At 47.3% G+C, this 15,537-nt stretch overlaps 1 protein-coding gene across 7 annotated transcripts in view; it reads right to left on the bottom strand.

Moving 5' to 3' along the window:
* The window catches only part of TRPM4 (transient receptor potential cation channel subfamily M member 4), a 42,614-nt gene that overhangs the window by 15,393 nt on the left and 11,684 nt on the right, over positions 1-15,537 (bottom strand). For 6 of the 7 annotated variants that reach the window (XR_012005273.1, XR_012005276.1, XM_072771606.1 and 3 more), the window contains 8 exons: positions 15,337-15,436; positions 10,443-10,555; positions 9,820-10,161; positions 9,490-9,624; positions 3,316-3,445; positions 2,966-3,111; positions 1,621-1,733; positions 1,167-1,244 (listed from right to left, as the gene is read on the bottom strand). Coding sequence is in view for 5 of the 7 variants with exons in the window: in XM_072771606.1 (XP_072627707.1) it covers positions 1,167-1,244; positions 1,621-1,733; positions 2,966-3,111; positions 3,316-3,445; positions 9,490-9,624; positions 9,820-10,161; positions 10,443-10,555; positions 15,337-15,436 (1,157 nt within the window). In the remaining 2 variants the exon portion in view is untranslated. Of the gene's footprint in view, positions 1-1,166; positions 1,245-1,620; positions 1,734-2,965; positions 3,112-3,315; positions 3,446-9,489; positions 9,625-9,819; positions 10,162-10,442; positions 10,556-15,336; positions 15,437-15,537 lie in introns of those variants that run through there. The other variant, XM_072771647.1, reaches the window with a different exon arrangement.

Genomic DNA, 15,537 nt, shown 5'->3' on the forward strand with positions numbered 1-15,537 from the left:
CTACTTACTATGTGCTGGACACTATGATGCATTTTACACATTATCTCCACAAGTCCCCCCAACTGCCCCATCAGGCACTGGGGCACACTGTATTACTCTGCACCAAATATTTTGGTTCCCTCTCAGTGGGAGGATCAAGACCTAAGGAATTACCATATGCCTCATGCTTGCCAAGGAAATATAGGCACAAGTGACATGTGTCTCTCTTCCACGTGGAGGCTTTAAGAGCCAGTACCTGGTTCATCATTTCTCCTTTTCCTCTGCTATGAGACCAGCAACATCTCAGCTAGGAGGGGCTCACTCATTCCAAAGTGGAATCCATACTGGAGCCGAGACACAGCCCAAAAATGGAGCATAAGAAGTAAGGCTTCATTGTTGACAGTCACTGAGCATGTAAGATGTTTTCTTTTTTTTTTTTTTTAAGATTTATTTACCTATTGAGACACAGAGAGAGCAAATGCACAGTGGGAGAGGCAGAGGGAGAGGGAGAGAGAATCACAAGCAGACTCTATGCAGAGCCTGATGCTGCGCTCGATCTCATAACCTTGAGGTCACGACCTGAGCTGAAACCAAGAGTCAGGAGCTCATCTGACTGCACCCCTAGATGCGGCACTGCCCAACCTAACCTGCCACAGGCACAACCTTCAATGCATATTCGTTTTATAGAAAAGAAAACTGAGGCTCGAGGTGAAGTCATTTCTAAGGTCAAAGTTAAGATTTGAACCCAGATCTGTTCGACTCACACCCAAGTCCCTCAGCACCTCCACTCTGTGGCATTATCAGAAGTCTGATAGACTATTTGCTTAGGTCCGGGTACCTCAGCATAGAGATTAAGAGCAAAGGTCCTAGAATCAGAAAAAAAAAAAAGATGCAAGATCCCTAAATGGGCCAAATCCACCTGATTCCTTTTGCAATATGGAAGATTCCACTTCAAGATGGAAGTATGTATAGCATAAAGTAAACTGGTTTCCAGGGAGGATCTCCTCAGTGGCAGAACCAAAACCCAAGCCTCGAGCCTGGGGCTGCTTCCTCGGGATCTTCAGTGGCTTCACGAAGCTGTCACCCCCTGAAACTCCACTTCTCCCCTCTGGCTTTGTTCCCAGCACCTGGTGCTTATGAAGCTGCCTCAGATGCCCTACCTCAAAGGGTGCTGGGGCTTCACTCACCCAACAGGGCCTTCTCCATTGATGCCCCGATCCTCGTCAAATTCCAGGTCCTTCTGGATGGACTCCTCTTCTGACTTCCTGGCATGAAGGAAAGCACAGAGTGAAGAACAGGAGCAGGGGCGAGGGGAAGAATTCTCCAAAGAGAGACCCAAACTTCTTCATCCAGAGACATGGCAGGGAGACAGTGAGGTGCTTTCCAGTCACCCCAAAAGAAATCTTCCCCCACAGCCATGGCCAGAGGGCAGAGGAATGCTCCCCAAAGACACTGCAGAGATACCCCCACCCTCTACTGCTGCAAAGCTCACCTCCCAGACATGCCCCCAGCCTGGAGGACAGAAAGAAAGCAAACAGGGAGGGGAAGCACTGGAAAGACCAAGTAGGAAGGCAGCCCGAAGTGAGCAGGAAGGAGAAACTGAGCATCCCCCTCCTGCCCATCTAACCCAAGGGAACTGACCTGAAGGTGATGAGGTTGGTGTAGATGAGTGGGGGGCAAAAGAAGGTGAGAACCAAGGCCCAGATGGGAGTGGTGCTGTCCATCTCCCCCCACCACTTCTGTGTCAGCAGAGACTGTGGGGTGTGATGAGGATTAGGAGCCTGAATCGCCCCATAGTCCCTCTCTAAAGACCCCAGGTAAAAACTGGGCCACAGCAGAAGCACACAGAGCAAGTGCCCAATATGCCAACTGTAACTATTGGGGGTGGGGGGCAGGGGGTCAAAGGTGAGGTTGACCTGTCCCAGGTTTTAGCTGGTATAGTTAAACAGCCAACATTTATGAACACAACGTGCCAGATCCCGAGCTAAGCATTTCACATAGATCAGCCCACTTAATCCCCACCACACCCCCAGGACAGGGAAGAATGTTTTCTCCTTTTTCACAGAATGTTTTCTCCTTTTTCACAGCAGGGGGGCAGCAGGAGGTCAAGGAAGAGGCCCAAGCTGGAATCCATGAGTTGAACCACCATTCAAAGCAATGGACTCTGGGTAATTACTTGAAATGCCAGCCAAACCATTCTGACACGTGAAGATGGGACTTCCTTTTGGGGTAAGCAGATTTCCTGTACTGAGGGTGGTACTCTCTGAGCACCTGTCAGATTTTTATTTTTTTATTTTTTTAACCAAGCTTTACACCCCAAGGTGGGGCTTGAACTCATGACCCTGCAATGAAGAGTCATGTGCTGTAACCGACTGAGCCAGCCAGGTGCCACACCCTTGTCAGATTTACACTAAGGATATTGAGAAAAGTTTTCAGATGTCAGGATGGACACTATGGGAGAGACTGTGGGGCAAGCAGGGCTTCCCCAAGGAGAGGATTTCCTCTGGGAAGGGTGGGATTACTAAACCAGAGTTAGTCTATGCCCCAAACATGAAGTAATTGTTCAGTGAGGTCACTGTAATTGTTGACATCTGGAACTGAGGACCTTTGAAGGAAATGGAAAGGACTTCCTATGGATGATGCAGGCCTTCCTATGGATGACGCAGGACTTCCTTTGGGAGAAGTGGTATTTCCTGTGGGAGTTGGGAGCAATTCCTGCGTGACAGATGGGACTTCCTGAAGTAACCAGGAATTTCTGTTTAGGAATAGAACTTTTCAGGAGGGTGGGCTTTGCTGTGGGAAGGTTGGCTTCCTTGTGGGAAAGGTAGCCCTTCTGGGAGAGAATTTCTGGACCTCCAGTGGTCTCCGAGGGGGGAGGGAAGGCTGATTAAGACCATTCACTGCCCACGATGGCAGGGGCTTATTCTCCATACTTCCCAAAGTCCAGGTGGGAACTGTGTGGGATGTTGGCACCTCAGATGCTCACCTGTACCCCATCCTGGGCAAAGAAGGCACGAGCATCAGCCTGCATGGCAAGCTGGAGGCAGGTGGCATCCCCCCAGAGTGGGCAGCGTCGGAGTAGCAGGCGGGCAGCCCGTTCCTCGCTGCTGCGGTAGCACTCACCGAAAAGGTCTGGGGACAGGAGATTTATGTGAGAGAAAAGAAAGGGAGTGAGGAAAAAAAAAAAGAAAAGAAAGGGAGTGAGGAGATGGCGTGAGGGGAAAGATGAGGAGGGGAAGGTGAAGGCGTAGGGTTTCGGGAGGAAGAGTGGGCAGATGCACAACCCCCTGCCTGGCAGCTCCTGTCCCCACCCCCATGCACCCATGCCTTACGTACCAACGCCCAGACCCTCAAACTTGGCTGCCAGGTCCTTCCTCCGTGCTGCCTCCTCAGCTTCAGACTCCAGGCGTGCCAGCACTCGGAGCAGCATACAGGCCCCAAGAGCTGAGGCCACAGCATTGGAGCCCTGGAGAGACAGAGACAGAGTCACGGATAGAGTTTAGAGTGAGGTTCACAGGGGGGCAGGGGAAGGAGGAGAGGTGGGGGTCAAGGTAAAGGGACAGAGGGACAGACCAGAAGTCATAAGTTAACCAGGTTCATTAGAAGTAAAGGATGAGGCAATGTGTGTAGATGAATCTGGAAGAAGCTGGTCATCAGGTGAAAAGTGTCAAAAGTCAGGTAGTTCAGGGACCAAGGGCTGGGACAGAGTTAGAATGACATCAGAGGCTACAGACAGGTCAAGAAGCAGCAGGAGATGTCCCCTAAAATGGCAGAGTAGAGAATTTCAAAATTCTGTCTCTCCATAAAAGCAACAGATAAGCTGGCAAAAACTGTCAGAGTCAACTTTCCCAGAATTCCAGAACTGAATATAAAACTTACAATGGGGATCCCTGGGTGGCGCAGCGGTTTAGCACCTGCCTTTGGCCCAGGGCACGATCCTGGAGACCCGGGATCGAATCCCACATCGGGCTCCCGGTGCATGGAGCCTGCTTCTCCCTCTGCCTGTGTCTCTGCCTCTCTCTCTCTCTCTCTCTCTCTGTGTGACTATCATAAATAAAAAAATTTTAAAAAAAAACTTACAATGAACAGGAGAAAGCTCAAGGAAGAAAGAAAACACCAAGTTTCAGTAAAAGAGCATCATGACATTTTAACTCCCACTGTCAACTTCCCAGCTCAAGGGCAGCCTGGAAGGCGACAGCCCGGAAGGTGACAGCCCGCATTCCTGGTGCAAACTGTTGGTCCCCAAGGGGGCAATTCAGATATCACTCTTTTTTTTTTTTTAAGATTTTTTTTTTATTATTCATAGAGACAGAAAGAGAGAGAGAGGCAGAGACACAAGCAGAGGGAGAAGCAGGCACCATGCAGAGCCTGACGTCGATCCAGGGTCTCCAGGATCACACCCTAGGCTGCAGGCGGCGCTAAACCGATGCACCACTGGGGCTGCCCTCAGATCTCACTCTTAAATAATTGTGGTTCTATGTGTGGACTTAGCTGTCCTTGAAGGAACAAGCTCAAGGGCTTACCTTTGTCTCACTGTTCTTGGGGTTTCCTCCAAGCAGAAATGGCTTCCCAGGTGGTGGGAAAGCATATAAAGCATTTAAGGGCAAGCTGTATTAGCCTCAGCTGCCCAAAGCAAAGAATAACAGTCAATTCAAGCGAAAACTGGACAGCTGGAGAGGGAAGTGGCTGGGGAAGGAGATATTCCAAGGAATAAGGGGCTTGAAAAACTCTATGTCTATTAGGGAAACTAGAAGGCTACACGCATGACCAATGCTGGGTGTACACTCAGAAAACACCAGAAGAAAAAAAAAGAAGAAAAGAAAACACCAGAGAAAATCCTAAGCTTTCACATCTTGCTGACCTTTTGCCTCAGTAAAAGCAGGAAGTGAAGGCTAAGGCAAAACTGTAAACAACCTGCCTAAGTATTGAAATAAAGCCCCAAGATAGAGCCAATCTGCAAACCAAAGCATTTTGCTCCCCCTCCCTCCCAGCCTGGGCATTTAAGGAATTCTCTGATGAGTCAGAGAATGAGCTAACAGAACAGGGACTTTAGTGGCCACACATGACAAGGAATACAGACCTCACACGAATAGCTTAGAAAAATCACTAAACAAACACCATTACCAATAATCTGCAACAAGCAACAACCTTGAAGGAAGGGAGTAAGCTGGTTTCTAGAGTTGCCACATTATAATACTCAAAATGTCCAGTTTTCAACGAAAAACTATGAGGCATGGAAAAAAACAGGAAAGTATGGTACATTCCCAGGAAGAAAAAGAAAGAAAAGAAAAGAAAAAAAGATCAATAAGAACTATCTCTGTGGAAGCTCAGACATTGGACTTACTACACAAAAACTTTAAATAGATTGCTTTAAATATGCTCAAAAAGCTAAAGGAAATTGTGGACAAAAATGAAAGAAAGCCAGAAGGATGTCTTACCAAACAAAGAATAAAAATAAAGAGACAGAAATTATCAAAAAGGAATCAAGTAGAAATTCTGGGGTTTGGGACACCTGGGTGGCTCAGCAGTTGAGCATCTGCCTTCAGCTCAGGGTGTGATCCCAGAGTCATGGATTGAGTCCCACATTGGGCTCCCTGTATGGAGCCTGCTTCTCCCTCTGCCTGTGTCTCTGCCTCTCTCTCTCTGTCTCTCATGAATAAATAAATAAAATCTTTTTTTTTTAATAAATAAAATCTTTAAAAAAAAAAGAAATTCTGGGGCTAAAAAGTGAAATGAAAAATTCACTAGAAGGCTCAACAGCAGTTTTGAGGAGGCAGAAGAAATAATGCATGAACTTGAACAGATCAATTGAGATTATCCAGTTTGAGGTGCAGAAAGAACTAAGATTAGGCATGCCTGGATGGCTCAGTCAGTTAAGCATCTGCCTTCAGCTCAGGTCATGATCTCAGGAATCCTGAGATCAAGACCCACATTGGATCCCTGCTCAGCAGGGAGCCTGCTTCTTCCTCTGCCCCTCACCCTACTTATGCTCTCTCACTCTTGCTCTTGCTCTCTCTCAATCTACGGGGTACTCTCAACCATACCAATTTATGCATAATGGGAGTCCCAAAGGGAGAAGACAGTGAGAAAGGGCTAGAAAAAATATTTTGAGATATAAAGAATATTTCAAGATATATATAAAGAATATTTTCAGTTTGGGGAACTGAAACTCCCTAAATTTTGATGAAAGACATGAATCTACACACCCAACAGCAAAGAAATTGAAGCAAGATAAGTTCAAAGAGACTCACATTGAATAATATTATAATCAGGAGTGCCTGGGTGGCTCAGTCAGTTAAGCATCTGCCTTCGGCTCAGGACATGATCTTGGGTTCCTATAATCAAGCCCTGCTTCAGGGGCCTGCTTCTCCCTCTCCTCCCTGCTCATGCTGTCTCTCACTATCTCTCTCTCTCTCTCTCAAATAAATAAATAAAATCTTTTAAAAATATATCATAATCAAATTGTTGAAAGGCAAAAACAAAGAGAATCTCGAAATCAGCAAAAGAGAAGTGACTCTTCACGCATAAGGAATCTCAATAAGATTAACACATAGGATTAAATAATTATAATATGTATAATTATAAAACTATAAAACCCTCAGAAGATAACATAGGGATAAAACTTGATGACCTTGGATTTGGCAACAGTTACTTAGATATGACACCAAAAGCAAAAACAAAGAAAAACACAAATTGGACTTAATCAAAATTTAAAACTTTTGATGAATCAAAGGATGCTATGAACTGAGTGAAAAGACAACCCAAGGCAAAGGAGAATATACCTGCAAATTATATACCTGATAAGGGATTAATACCCAGAGCATATAAAGAACTCATACAATTCAACCACAAAAAACAAGACAAACAAACCAAATTTAAAAATGGACAAAGAGGGGCACTTGGGTGGCTCAGTCAGTTAAGCATCTGACTCTTGATTTCTGCTCAGGTCATGATCTCAGGGTTGTGAGATCAAGCCCCGCATCTGGCTCTGCGCTGGGCATGAAGCCTGCTTGGGATTCTCTCTCCCTCTCCCTCTGCCCCTCCCTACTTCCCTGTCTTAAAAAAACAAAAACAAAAACAGGGGATCCCTGTGTGGCTCAGTGGTCTAAGCACCTGTCTTTGGCCCAGGGCATGATCCTGGAGTCCCAGGATCAAGTCCCACATCAGGCTCCCTGCGTAGGGCCTGAGTCTCCCTCTGCCTGTGTCTCTGCCTCTCTCTCTCTCTGTGTGTGTGTCTCTCATGAATGAATGAATAAAATCTTAAAAAAAAAAAAACAAGTTTTGGGGCACCTGCGTGGTTCAGTCATTTAGGTTGGGTCACATCTAACTTTTGATTTCAGGTCAGGTCATGACCTCAGAGTCATGACATCAAGCCCCACACTGGTTTTCATGCTGGGCATGGAGCTTGCTTAAGATTCTCTCCCTTTAAAAAAAAAAAAAAAAAAGATTCTCTCCCTTTGGGCAGCCCGAGTGGCTCAGTGGTGTAGTGTCGCCTTCAGCTCAGGGTGTGGTCCTGGAGACCCGGGATTGAGTCCCGCATTGATCCCTTCATGGAGCCTGCTTCTCCCTCTGCCTGTGTCTCTGCCTCTCTCTGTGTGTCTCTCATGAATAAATAAATAAATAAATAAATAATCTTTTTTTAAAGAAAGATTCTCTCCCTTTTCCTCTACTCCTCCCCACTTACTCTTACTCTCATGCTCTCTCTCTCTCTCTCTTAAAAAAAAAAAAAAAAAGGTCAAAGAACTTAGCCATTTCTCAAAAGATATACAGATGGTCAATAAGCACAAAGATGCTCCATGTCACCAATCCTTAAGGAAACACAAATAAAAACCACACTGGGATGGCAATTATAAAACAAACAAACAGAAAATAACAAGTGATGGTGGAGATGTGGAGAAATTGGAACCCTTGTGCATCACTGGGGGGAATGTAAAATTGTGCAGCTGCTATGGAAAACAGTATGGCAGTTCTTCCACAACTTAAACCTAGAATAGTTATATGATCTAGCAGTTGCATACCTCGATATGTATTCAGAGCCTCAAAGCAGGGACTTGAAAAAAAAAAAAAAAAAGCAGGGACTTGAACAGATATTTGTACTCCAATGTTCATAGCACTATTATTCACAATAGCCAAAAAGTCAAAACAACCCATGTAACTATCAAGAGATGAAGATACATAAACAAAACGTAGTGGATTTATCAATACTACAGAACATTATTCGGTAGCAAAATGGAAGGAAGCACGGATTCATGCTACAACTTGGATGCCCCATGAAAACACTATGCTAAGCGTAAGAAATTCAGTGCAAAGGGCCACATATAAGATGATTCTATTTCTATAAGACATCCAGAATAGGCAAGTCCATAGTGGCGGGGAGCAGATCAGTCATTGCCAGGAGCTGGGGAGGGAGGATGAAGAGTCAGTGCTAAATCAGTATGAGGTTTCTTTTTAGGATGATGAAAATGTTCTGGAACTAGACAAAGGTTGCTCAATGCCGTTAGTGAGTGTGCTAAAGGCAACTACTGAACTGTACAATTTAAGGTGGTTTAAATGGTGAATTTTATGTTATACGAGTTTTATCCCTTTTTAAAAAGATTTTATTTATTCATGAAAAACACACAGAGAGAGAGAGGCAGAGACATAGGCAGAGGGAGAAGCAGACTCCATGCAGGGAGCCTGATGTGGGACTCAATCCCGGGATTCCAGGATCACGCCCTGAGCCAAAGGCAGATGCTCAACCACTGAGCCACCCAGGCATCCCTATGAATTTCATCTCAATGAAAAATAATCACTATTTAACCCATGACTTGGGCTGAAAACAACCCAAGGCTAAAGAAGTCCTGGCAAGATATTTCTATGGCATAAAAATAGGTGCTATCTTAGATCCTTTTTTTGAAAAAGATTTTTTAATTTATTCATGAGAGACACAGAGAGAGACAGAGACATAGGCAGAGGGAGAAGCAGCTCCCTGTAGGGAGCTCAGTGTGGGACTCGATCCCAGAACCGTGGGATCACACTCTGAGCCAAAGGCAGATGCTCAACCACTGAGCTACCCAGGCGTCCTTCCAGATCTACCTTCCTAGCTGGTGTCCTTGCTTCTAGTTTTGTCCCCTTCTACATTACAACTACAATGACGCATCTCCATTGCAAGTGTAACTATGTTTAAATGACTCCCTATCAGCTGCAGGATAACATCTCACTTCTTCATACAGGTAATCATTCTGAGAGAATGAGATCAATTCTCGTGCATGAACAACCAGAAATGCCCAATACATATTGCTAACGAAAAAACAAGTTATGAGAACTGCATGCTATCGGTGGGGGGAGGGGGGTGCCGGTGGTGGTGATGGGGAGCAGCAGTTGGAGTCATAGATCAGGAATGAAGGACGGGGTGGGTGTCCGAGTGACATTGGAGGTCAGGGAACCTTAAAGCTCAGGGACTGGGGTCCAGTAGGAATAAAGGACAGGGATGTAGAAGAAAGCAGAATCAGAGATCAAATCAGCACTCACCATCTCCCAGAAGTACAGGGCCATCTGAGCCCTGTTCAGTAGCAGCGCCCAGAGGAGCAGGTCACTCCAGGGGGCCTGCCCGAGGATAGCGTCCAGCGCGAGATCAGAGGCGGCCCTGTCTGAGAGCAGACACAACTGCAGGAGAAGGAGGCGTGGTGAGGACTGGCCCCTACCTGACTGCCCCCCAACCACCAGCTCCACCCAGTCCAAGCACACACGTCCCTCCTGGCCCACCCCCAGGTCTCCTTCTGTGCCTCCCCTGCCTCTCCCCACCACCACCACCACCATCACCACCACCACCACCACCACCACCATGCAGGCTCTCCTTACACTCTCCTTGCAGCCTTGGCCCTGGTAGGGATCCCTGGCGCCCCCAGCGCTGTACCTTGGCGCACATGTCTCCCCCAGCAGCATCCGCAGCACCTGCCCCACGTCAGGGGGTCGGGGCTCTGCAGAGGGTTTAAGGGCTGGGGTCTTGGTCCCTGAGTGGTGGGACGCCTGGTCCAAAAGGCTACGGATGAGTGAGTTGGGGGGTGCTGCACTGTAAAGCTGGGTCAGGCGCATCGGGGTCAGGAAGTGGCCCACGCTAAGGCCATGGGAGACAAGCAAGCGCACAAACTCGGGCCGGTCGTTCAGGAGGGCATCCATGAGGGAGGCTTCCAGGTGGATGGACTGGCAGGGGCAGGATGGATGGGGGAAGAGATGAGCACATAGATAGAAGGCCCGGTGAGGTCAGATGTTAAGGACAAGAGGTGGAGTGCAGAGCTACTGGATAGGTGGGTGGGTGGCTGGCTGGATGGGGAGAGTGGAAACAAGATAGGAACAGATGGACAATTAAGAGAAGGCTGGACAGGCCATAATGGAAGACCGCACCAGATGTGGAAGAAGTCAGGGAGGGAGGAGAGTGCATCCCCCTTGTCAGGATCCACAGCCCCACAGCCCTGCCCCCTCACCCGCCATTCAATGTCCCCCCGGAAGAGTTCACTCTGCGCAATGTCCACACGGTTCCAAGCCACAGCCAAACGCAACTCGTCCAGGTAAGCTGAAGCTTCAGAGCTCCCACAAGCTGAAAGTTAGAGAGAAAAGGAGTAAGGAGTCGGGGGCGGGGGCAGGGGAACTTTGGATGAATGTTTTGTTTCTATGTGAGATACCTGACATTTAAACCCCATATATAGTGGGTGTTGTTGGGGGGTGTCTGGGGTCATTAAGAAGTCGGGCTATTGCAAGCATAGGGTCATTAAAATTCAGGGCAGAGGGCAGACCAGCAGTCTAGAGTCCTCAAGAAGAAAGGGGGAATCAATTATCCATTTAATGTTTATTGAGGTAGATTATGGACCAGCCAATGGGAGGGATGGAGAAAAACTGGATACAGTTCCTGCCCTGAAGGAGATCATTCCAGAGAAATGTGTCCAGGAACCACATAACTACCCTCAAAGGGACTAATGCTCTTGGAGGTGGACACAAAATGGATAAGGACCCAGGGGAGGCTACACTCACAGAGGTGTGGAGTGATCCACGGGGCCTCCTAGAGGATGGGCATTGAGGTGGGGCTTTTGAAAGATGGGCAGGATTTGGAGGTGTGCATCTTAGATGAGAAAAGAAACTTCAAGGCAACAGGAGCGGCCTGAGCCAAGGTCTGGGTGCAAGAAAATATGAGATGTGATGGCAAATGTGAGTCACTCTGATTTCCTGGAAACATAGGGTATTTGTGAGAAGAAAGAGAAGAAAAATGAGCAGCAGAAGATGAGATTGGAAAAAATCTGAACATCAGAGGGGCTCTGGAAGACCCTGGAGGTCCTGGGGATCCCTGGGTGGCTCAGTGGTTTAGCACCTGCCTTCTGCCCAGGGCATGATCCTGGAGTCCCGGGATCAAATCCCACATCAGGCTCCCTGCATGGAGCCTGCTTTTCCCTCTGCCTATATCTCTGCCTCTCTCTCTCTCTCTCTCTCTCTCTCTCTCATGAATAAATAAAATCTTAAAAAAAAAAAAAAAGATCCTGGAGGCCAAAAAATAAATAAATAAATAAATGAGGAAGAACAAAAGGCCTTTAAAACTTTGACCCTTGGAAAAATAAAAAAACTGACCCTTGGGCAGCCCGGGTGGCTCAGCGGTTTGGCACCTGCCTTCAGCCCAGGGCATGATCCTGGAGACCCGGGATCGAGCCCCGCATCGGGCTCCCTATGTGGAGCCTGCTTCTCCCTCTGCCTGTGTCTCTGCCTCTCTCTGTGTGTATGTGTGTCTCTCATGAATAAATAAAATCTTAAAAGAAAAAAAAAACTTTAACCCAAAAATCAACAGATTCAAACATCTATGGTTATCGAGGAGCCTGAAAAATCTGAAGCCTCCAGTGGTTCCAAGAAGTCAAGCAAAGTCTAGACAGCTCTCAGCGCACTTGTGCCATGGAGTTAGTTTTTCCTTCTGCCTCCACTGGCTCTTCAACAATTTCCAAAACAAAGGAGGGACTTTCATCACATTTTGGTTGTTTCAAAAACTGCAACTAGGCAATCCAGCGGAGTGCAGATGAACAATGGGCTCTGAGGCAGGCGGACCTCGATCTAATCCCAGTTCCACCAATACCAATTGACGGTCTTCAAGTAAGCTGCTGGACCTTGGGAGCCTTGGTTCCCTCATCTATAAAATGGGAATAATAATGGTACCCACATTGTAGCACTGTTCTCAGTAATAACTGCGGGATGAAGTTGCAAACAGAGAGGACTCTGTGACTGGACCAGTGAAACCGCTAAGGCCAGTGCTTGAGCAAACAGGTCCAGAGAGACGCAGTCACATGTCTAGGGTCACACATATTATAATATATATAGGATCCAAGCTGGGCATGGAACCCAACCCAGGGCTTGAACTCATGACCCTGAGATCAAGACCTGAGCTGAGATCAAGAGTTGGAGGCTTAGGGCAGCCCAGGTGGCTCAGCAGTTTAATGCCACCTTCAGCCCAGGGTGTGATCCCAGAGACCCGGGATCGAGTCCTGCATTGGGCTCCCCGCATGGGGCCTGCTTCTCCCTCTGCCTGTGTCTCTGCCTTTCTCTCTGTATGTGTCTCTCATGAATAAATAAATAAAATCTTAAAAAAAAAAAAAAGAGTTGGAGGGTTAATCAGCTGAGCCCCCCAGGCGCCCCTACCCTATATTTCTTTTCAAATCCCAGAAGCAAATTCACAGTGGGATTTTCTAAGATTCTATAAATCTCTCCGACTTTCCTCACTGTTTCAAGAGGAGGGGGAAAAGAAGGTTTATAATATCCTGCTTTATATTCTGCCTTAATATGTCTCCCCAATTATCACCTAGATCTCCCCCCACCCTTCACGCTCACTGTGTCCCATATGGAGCTCAGCATCTAACCCCAGAATCCACCCTCCCTGGGTTCTGCATCTCAGGGACAGCCCCTTTGTCCACCCAAGTCAATGAGGCACATTCCTCTGCTCTGTGCTGTTCCTGCTCCTCCAGTCCTTCACATCCCCCAGCTCATCAGTCCCCAAATCCCATCCTTCTAGCCCCCTGGCTCTCTCTGCCCAGCCCCACATCCCCCTGCAAGCAGGATTGGAGGATCATGGGCAAATATACACCAACTGCTCAGCACAGTGCACATGCTCTTAGAACTTTCTTTTATTTTATTTTATTTATTCATGAGAGACACAGAGAGAGAGGCAGAGACACAGGCAGAGGGAGAAGCAGGCTCCATGCAGGGAGCCTGACGTGGGACTCAATCCCGGGTCTCCAGGATCGTGCCCTGGGCCGAAGGCAGCACTAAACCGCCAAACCGCTGAGCCACCGGGGCTGCCCCAGTGCACATGCTCTTAAGGAACATGCATCGCCTCCTCCTTCCTTCCTCACCTGTCAGAAACCCCATCCTTTCATCTCTGCTATCACTGAACCTGCCCAGCCATCTCCAATTTCCTCAGCAGAGTGGGATCCCTTCCACATCTGCAGGCAACTGACTGACAAAACTATCCCTGCAAACCACCTCTTACAGAGTCTCCCTGAGGCTTGTGAGTTAACTTCTGTGAAGTGAATCAGATTTGTTCGCTGACTTCCATTTGCTATTTACAAAATGTGTCCCCATGGGAAATGGAATTTTATTAAGAAGAGCTCCCTGGGCACCTGGGTGGCTCAATCAGTTAAACAGCCGACCCTTGAGCTCAACTCAGGTCTTGATCTCAGGATTGTGAGTTCAGGCCCCCGTGTTGGGCTCCACGCTGGGGAGCCTACTTAGAGAGAGAGAGAGAGAGAGAGAGAGAGAGAGAGCTTTCATTTATTGGCCCATCCCTGGAGACTAGGCACTGTTCATAAGCTGTCCCTGAGGCTCACAACACTCCTGCAAGATATCATCTCCACTTTTCAGAGAAAGAAACTAAGTAAGGCTCAGAGAAGGGAAGTCTCTTTCTCTCTCAAGGTCATGCAGAAAGGGAGGGGCCAAACTGGTATTCCAATTCAGCTTCATCTGACTCCAAAGTCAAAAGTTACTGCTCTTGGGGATCCCTGGGTGGCTCAGCGGCTCAGTGGTTTAGTGCCTGCCTTTGGCCCAGGGCGTGATCCTGGAGTCCCAGGATCGACTCCCACATCAGGCTCCCTGCGTGGAGCCTGCTTCTCCCTCTGCCTGTGTCTCTGCCTCTGTGTGTGTGTGTGTCTCTTATGAATAAATAAAATCTTAAAGAAAAAGTTACTGCTCTTTCTGCCACACCACAGAGCACGATGGACACAGCTGGGGTGGGGACCTGGGATCAAGAGCAAATTATAAATTGACACTATGCCTCTTGGGGGTTTTTATCTAAGTAGGTGTTTTCCCTGTTAAACTCTGACACCAGGGCACCTGGGATGGTTCAGTGGTTGAGCAACTGCCTTCAGTTCAGAGCATGATCCCAAGGTCCTGGAATCAAGTCTTGCATCAGGCTCCCCACGGGAGCCCGCTTCTCCCTCTGCCTATGTCTCTGTGTCTTTCATGAATAAATAAATGAAATATTTAATTAATAAATAAATAAATAGCACCTCCTCCTTGTCTCTTTACTGACAGCGGTCTCCCCCTCCACGTTTTGGTCTTCAATTTTACATAAGGTTGTGTTAAAAAAAACTCTGGTAGGATCTGTGGTCCTTCAGAGCAAGAAATGGGTCTGCTTTAGTCTCTGGAGCCTGGGATGATGTTTCTGGAATGAATATCCCCATCCCCAGCCTCTACCAGATGGCCATTATGTTCCCTACCTTGGCTTTCATCATCCATTCCTTTTTTTTTTTTTTTTTTTTACCTTTTTTTTTTTTCATCATCCATATCAGGAGTTCCTCAATGGCCACCAATTCTCTGGTTTATCTCTGACCCCCCTACTCCCCAGTGCTTAAAACATATTGGAGCCATGTAGGAAAGGAAGAAACAGTGAGTAGGTAGATAGATGGAAGAATGGATGGATGGATGAATCAAAGATGGATGGATGGATGGATGGATGGATAGACGAATAGAAGAATAATAACTGGATGGAACTGTCAATGGATATGTGGATGGCCAGGTAGAAGGATGGGTGGAAGGCATGATGGATGGATGATTGGATGGATAAAAGAATGAAGGATGGATGGAATAATGAGTAGATGGAAAGATCAATGTATAGATGGATGGATGAAAGCATGTATCTGACAGAAAGTAATGTTGATACATAATGAAAGTATCTTGGGAAACTGTCCAAATAGCCCCATGCAAACTCCCAACCACTTGCTAAGGGAATAATAAAAAGGAAAGAGATAAAAAAGGAACCTAACTTTAGAGAGAGTATGGCTAAAGTGCCCAGGCTGGGAAAGGTGTCCAAAGTTGACCTGAGAGAGGAGGAGAATTCAGGGGTCCAAGGCTTACCCTTGACAAGGGCCTTCAGAACAATGGTCTCAAATTCCTCAGGGCCATCCTCAGTTGAATAGACAGTCAACAGCTCCTTCCGGGTCATGATCCTCTCCACCTGCAGAATGCCACATTCTGCAAACCCCAGCCCAACTCCACTGGGGCTGTGTCCACAGAGTCACAGGAGACCATTCCCTCCAGGACCTAGTGGTATAGATG

This window comes from Canis lupus, chromosome 1, assembly GCF_048164855.1.
Source record: "Canis lupus baileyi chromosome 1, mCanLup2.hap1, whole genome shotgun sequence".
Classification (NCBI taxonomy): domain Eukaryota; kingdom Metazoa; phylum Chordata; class Mammalia; order Carnivora; family Canidae; genus Canis; species Canis lupus.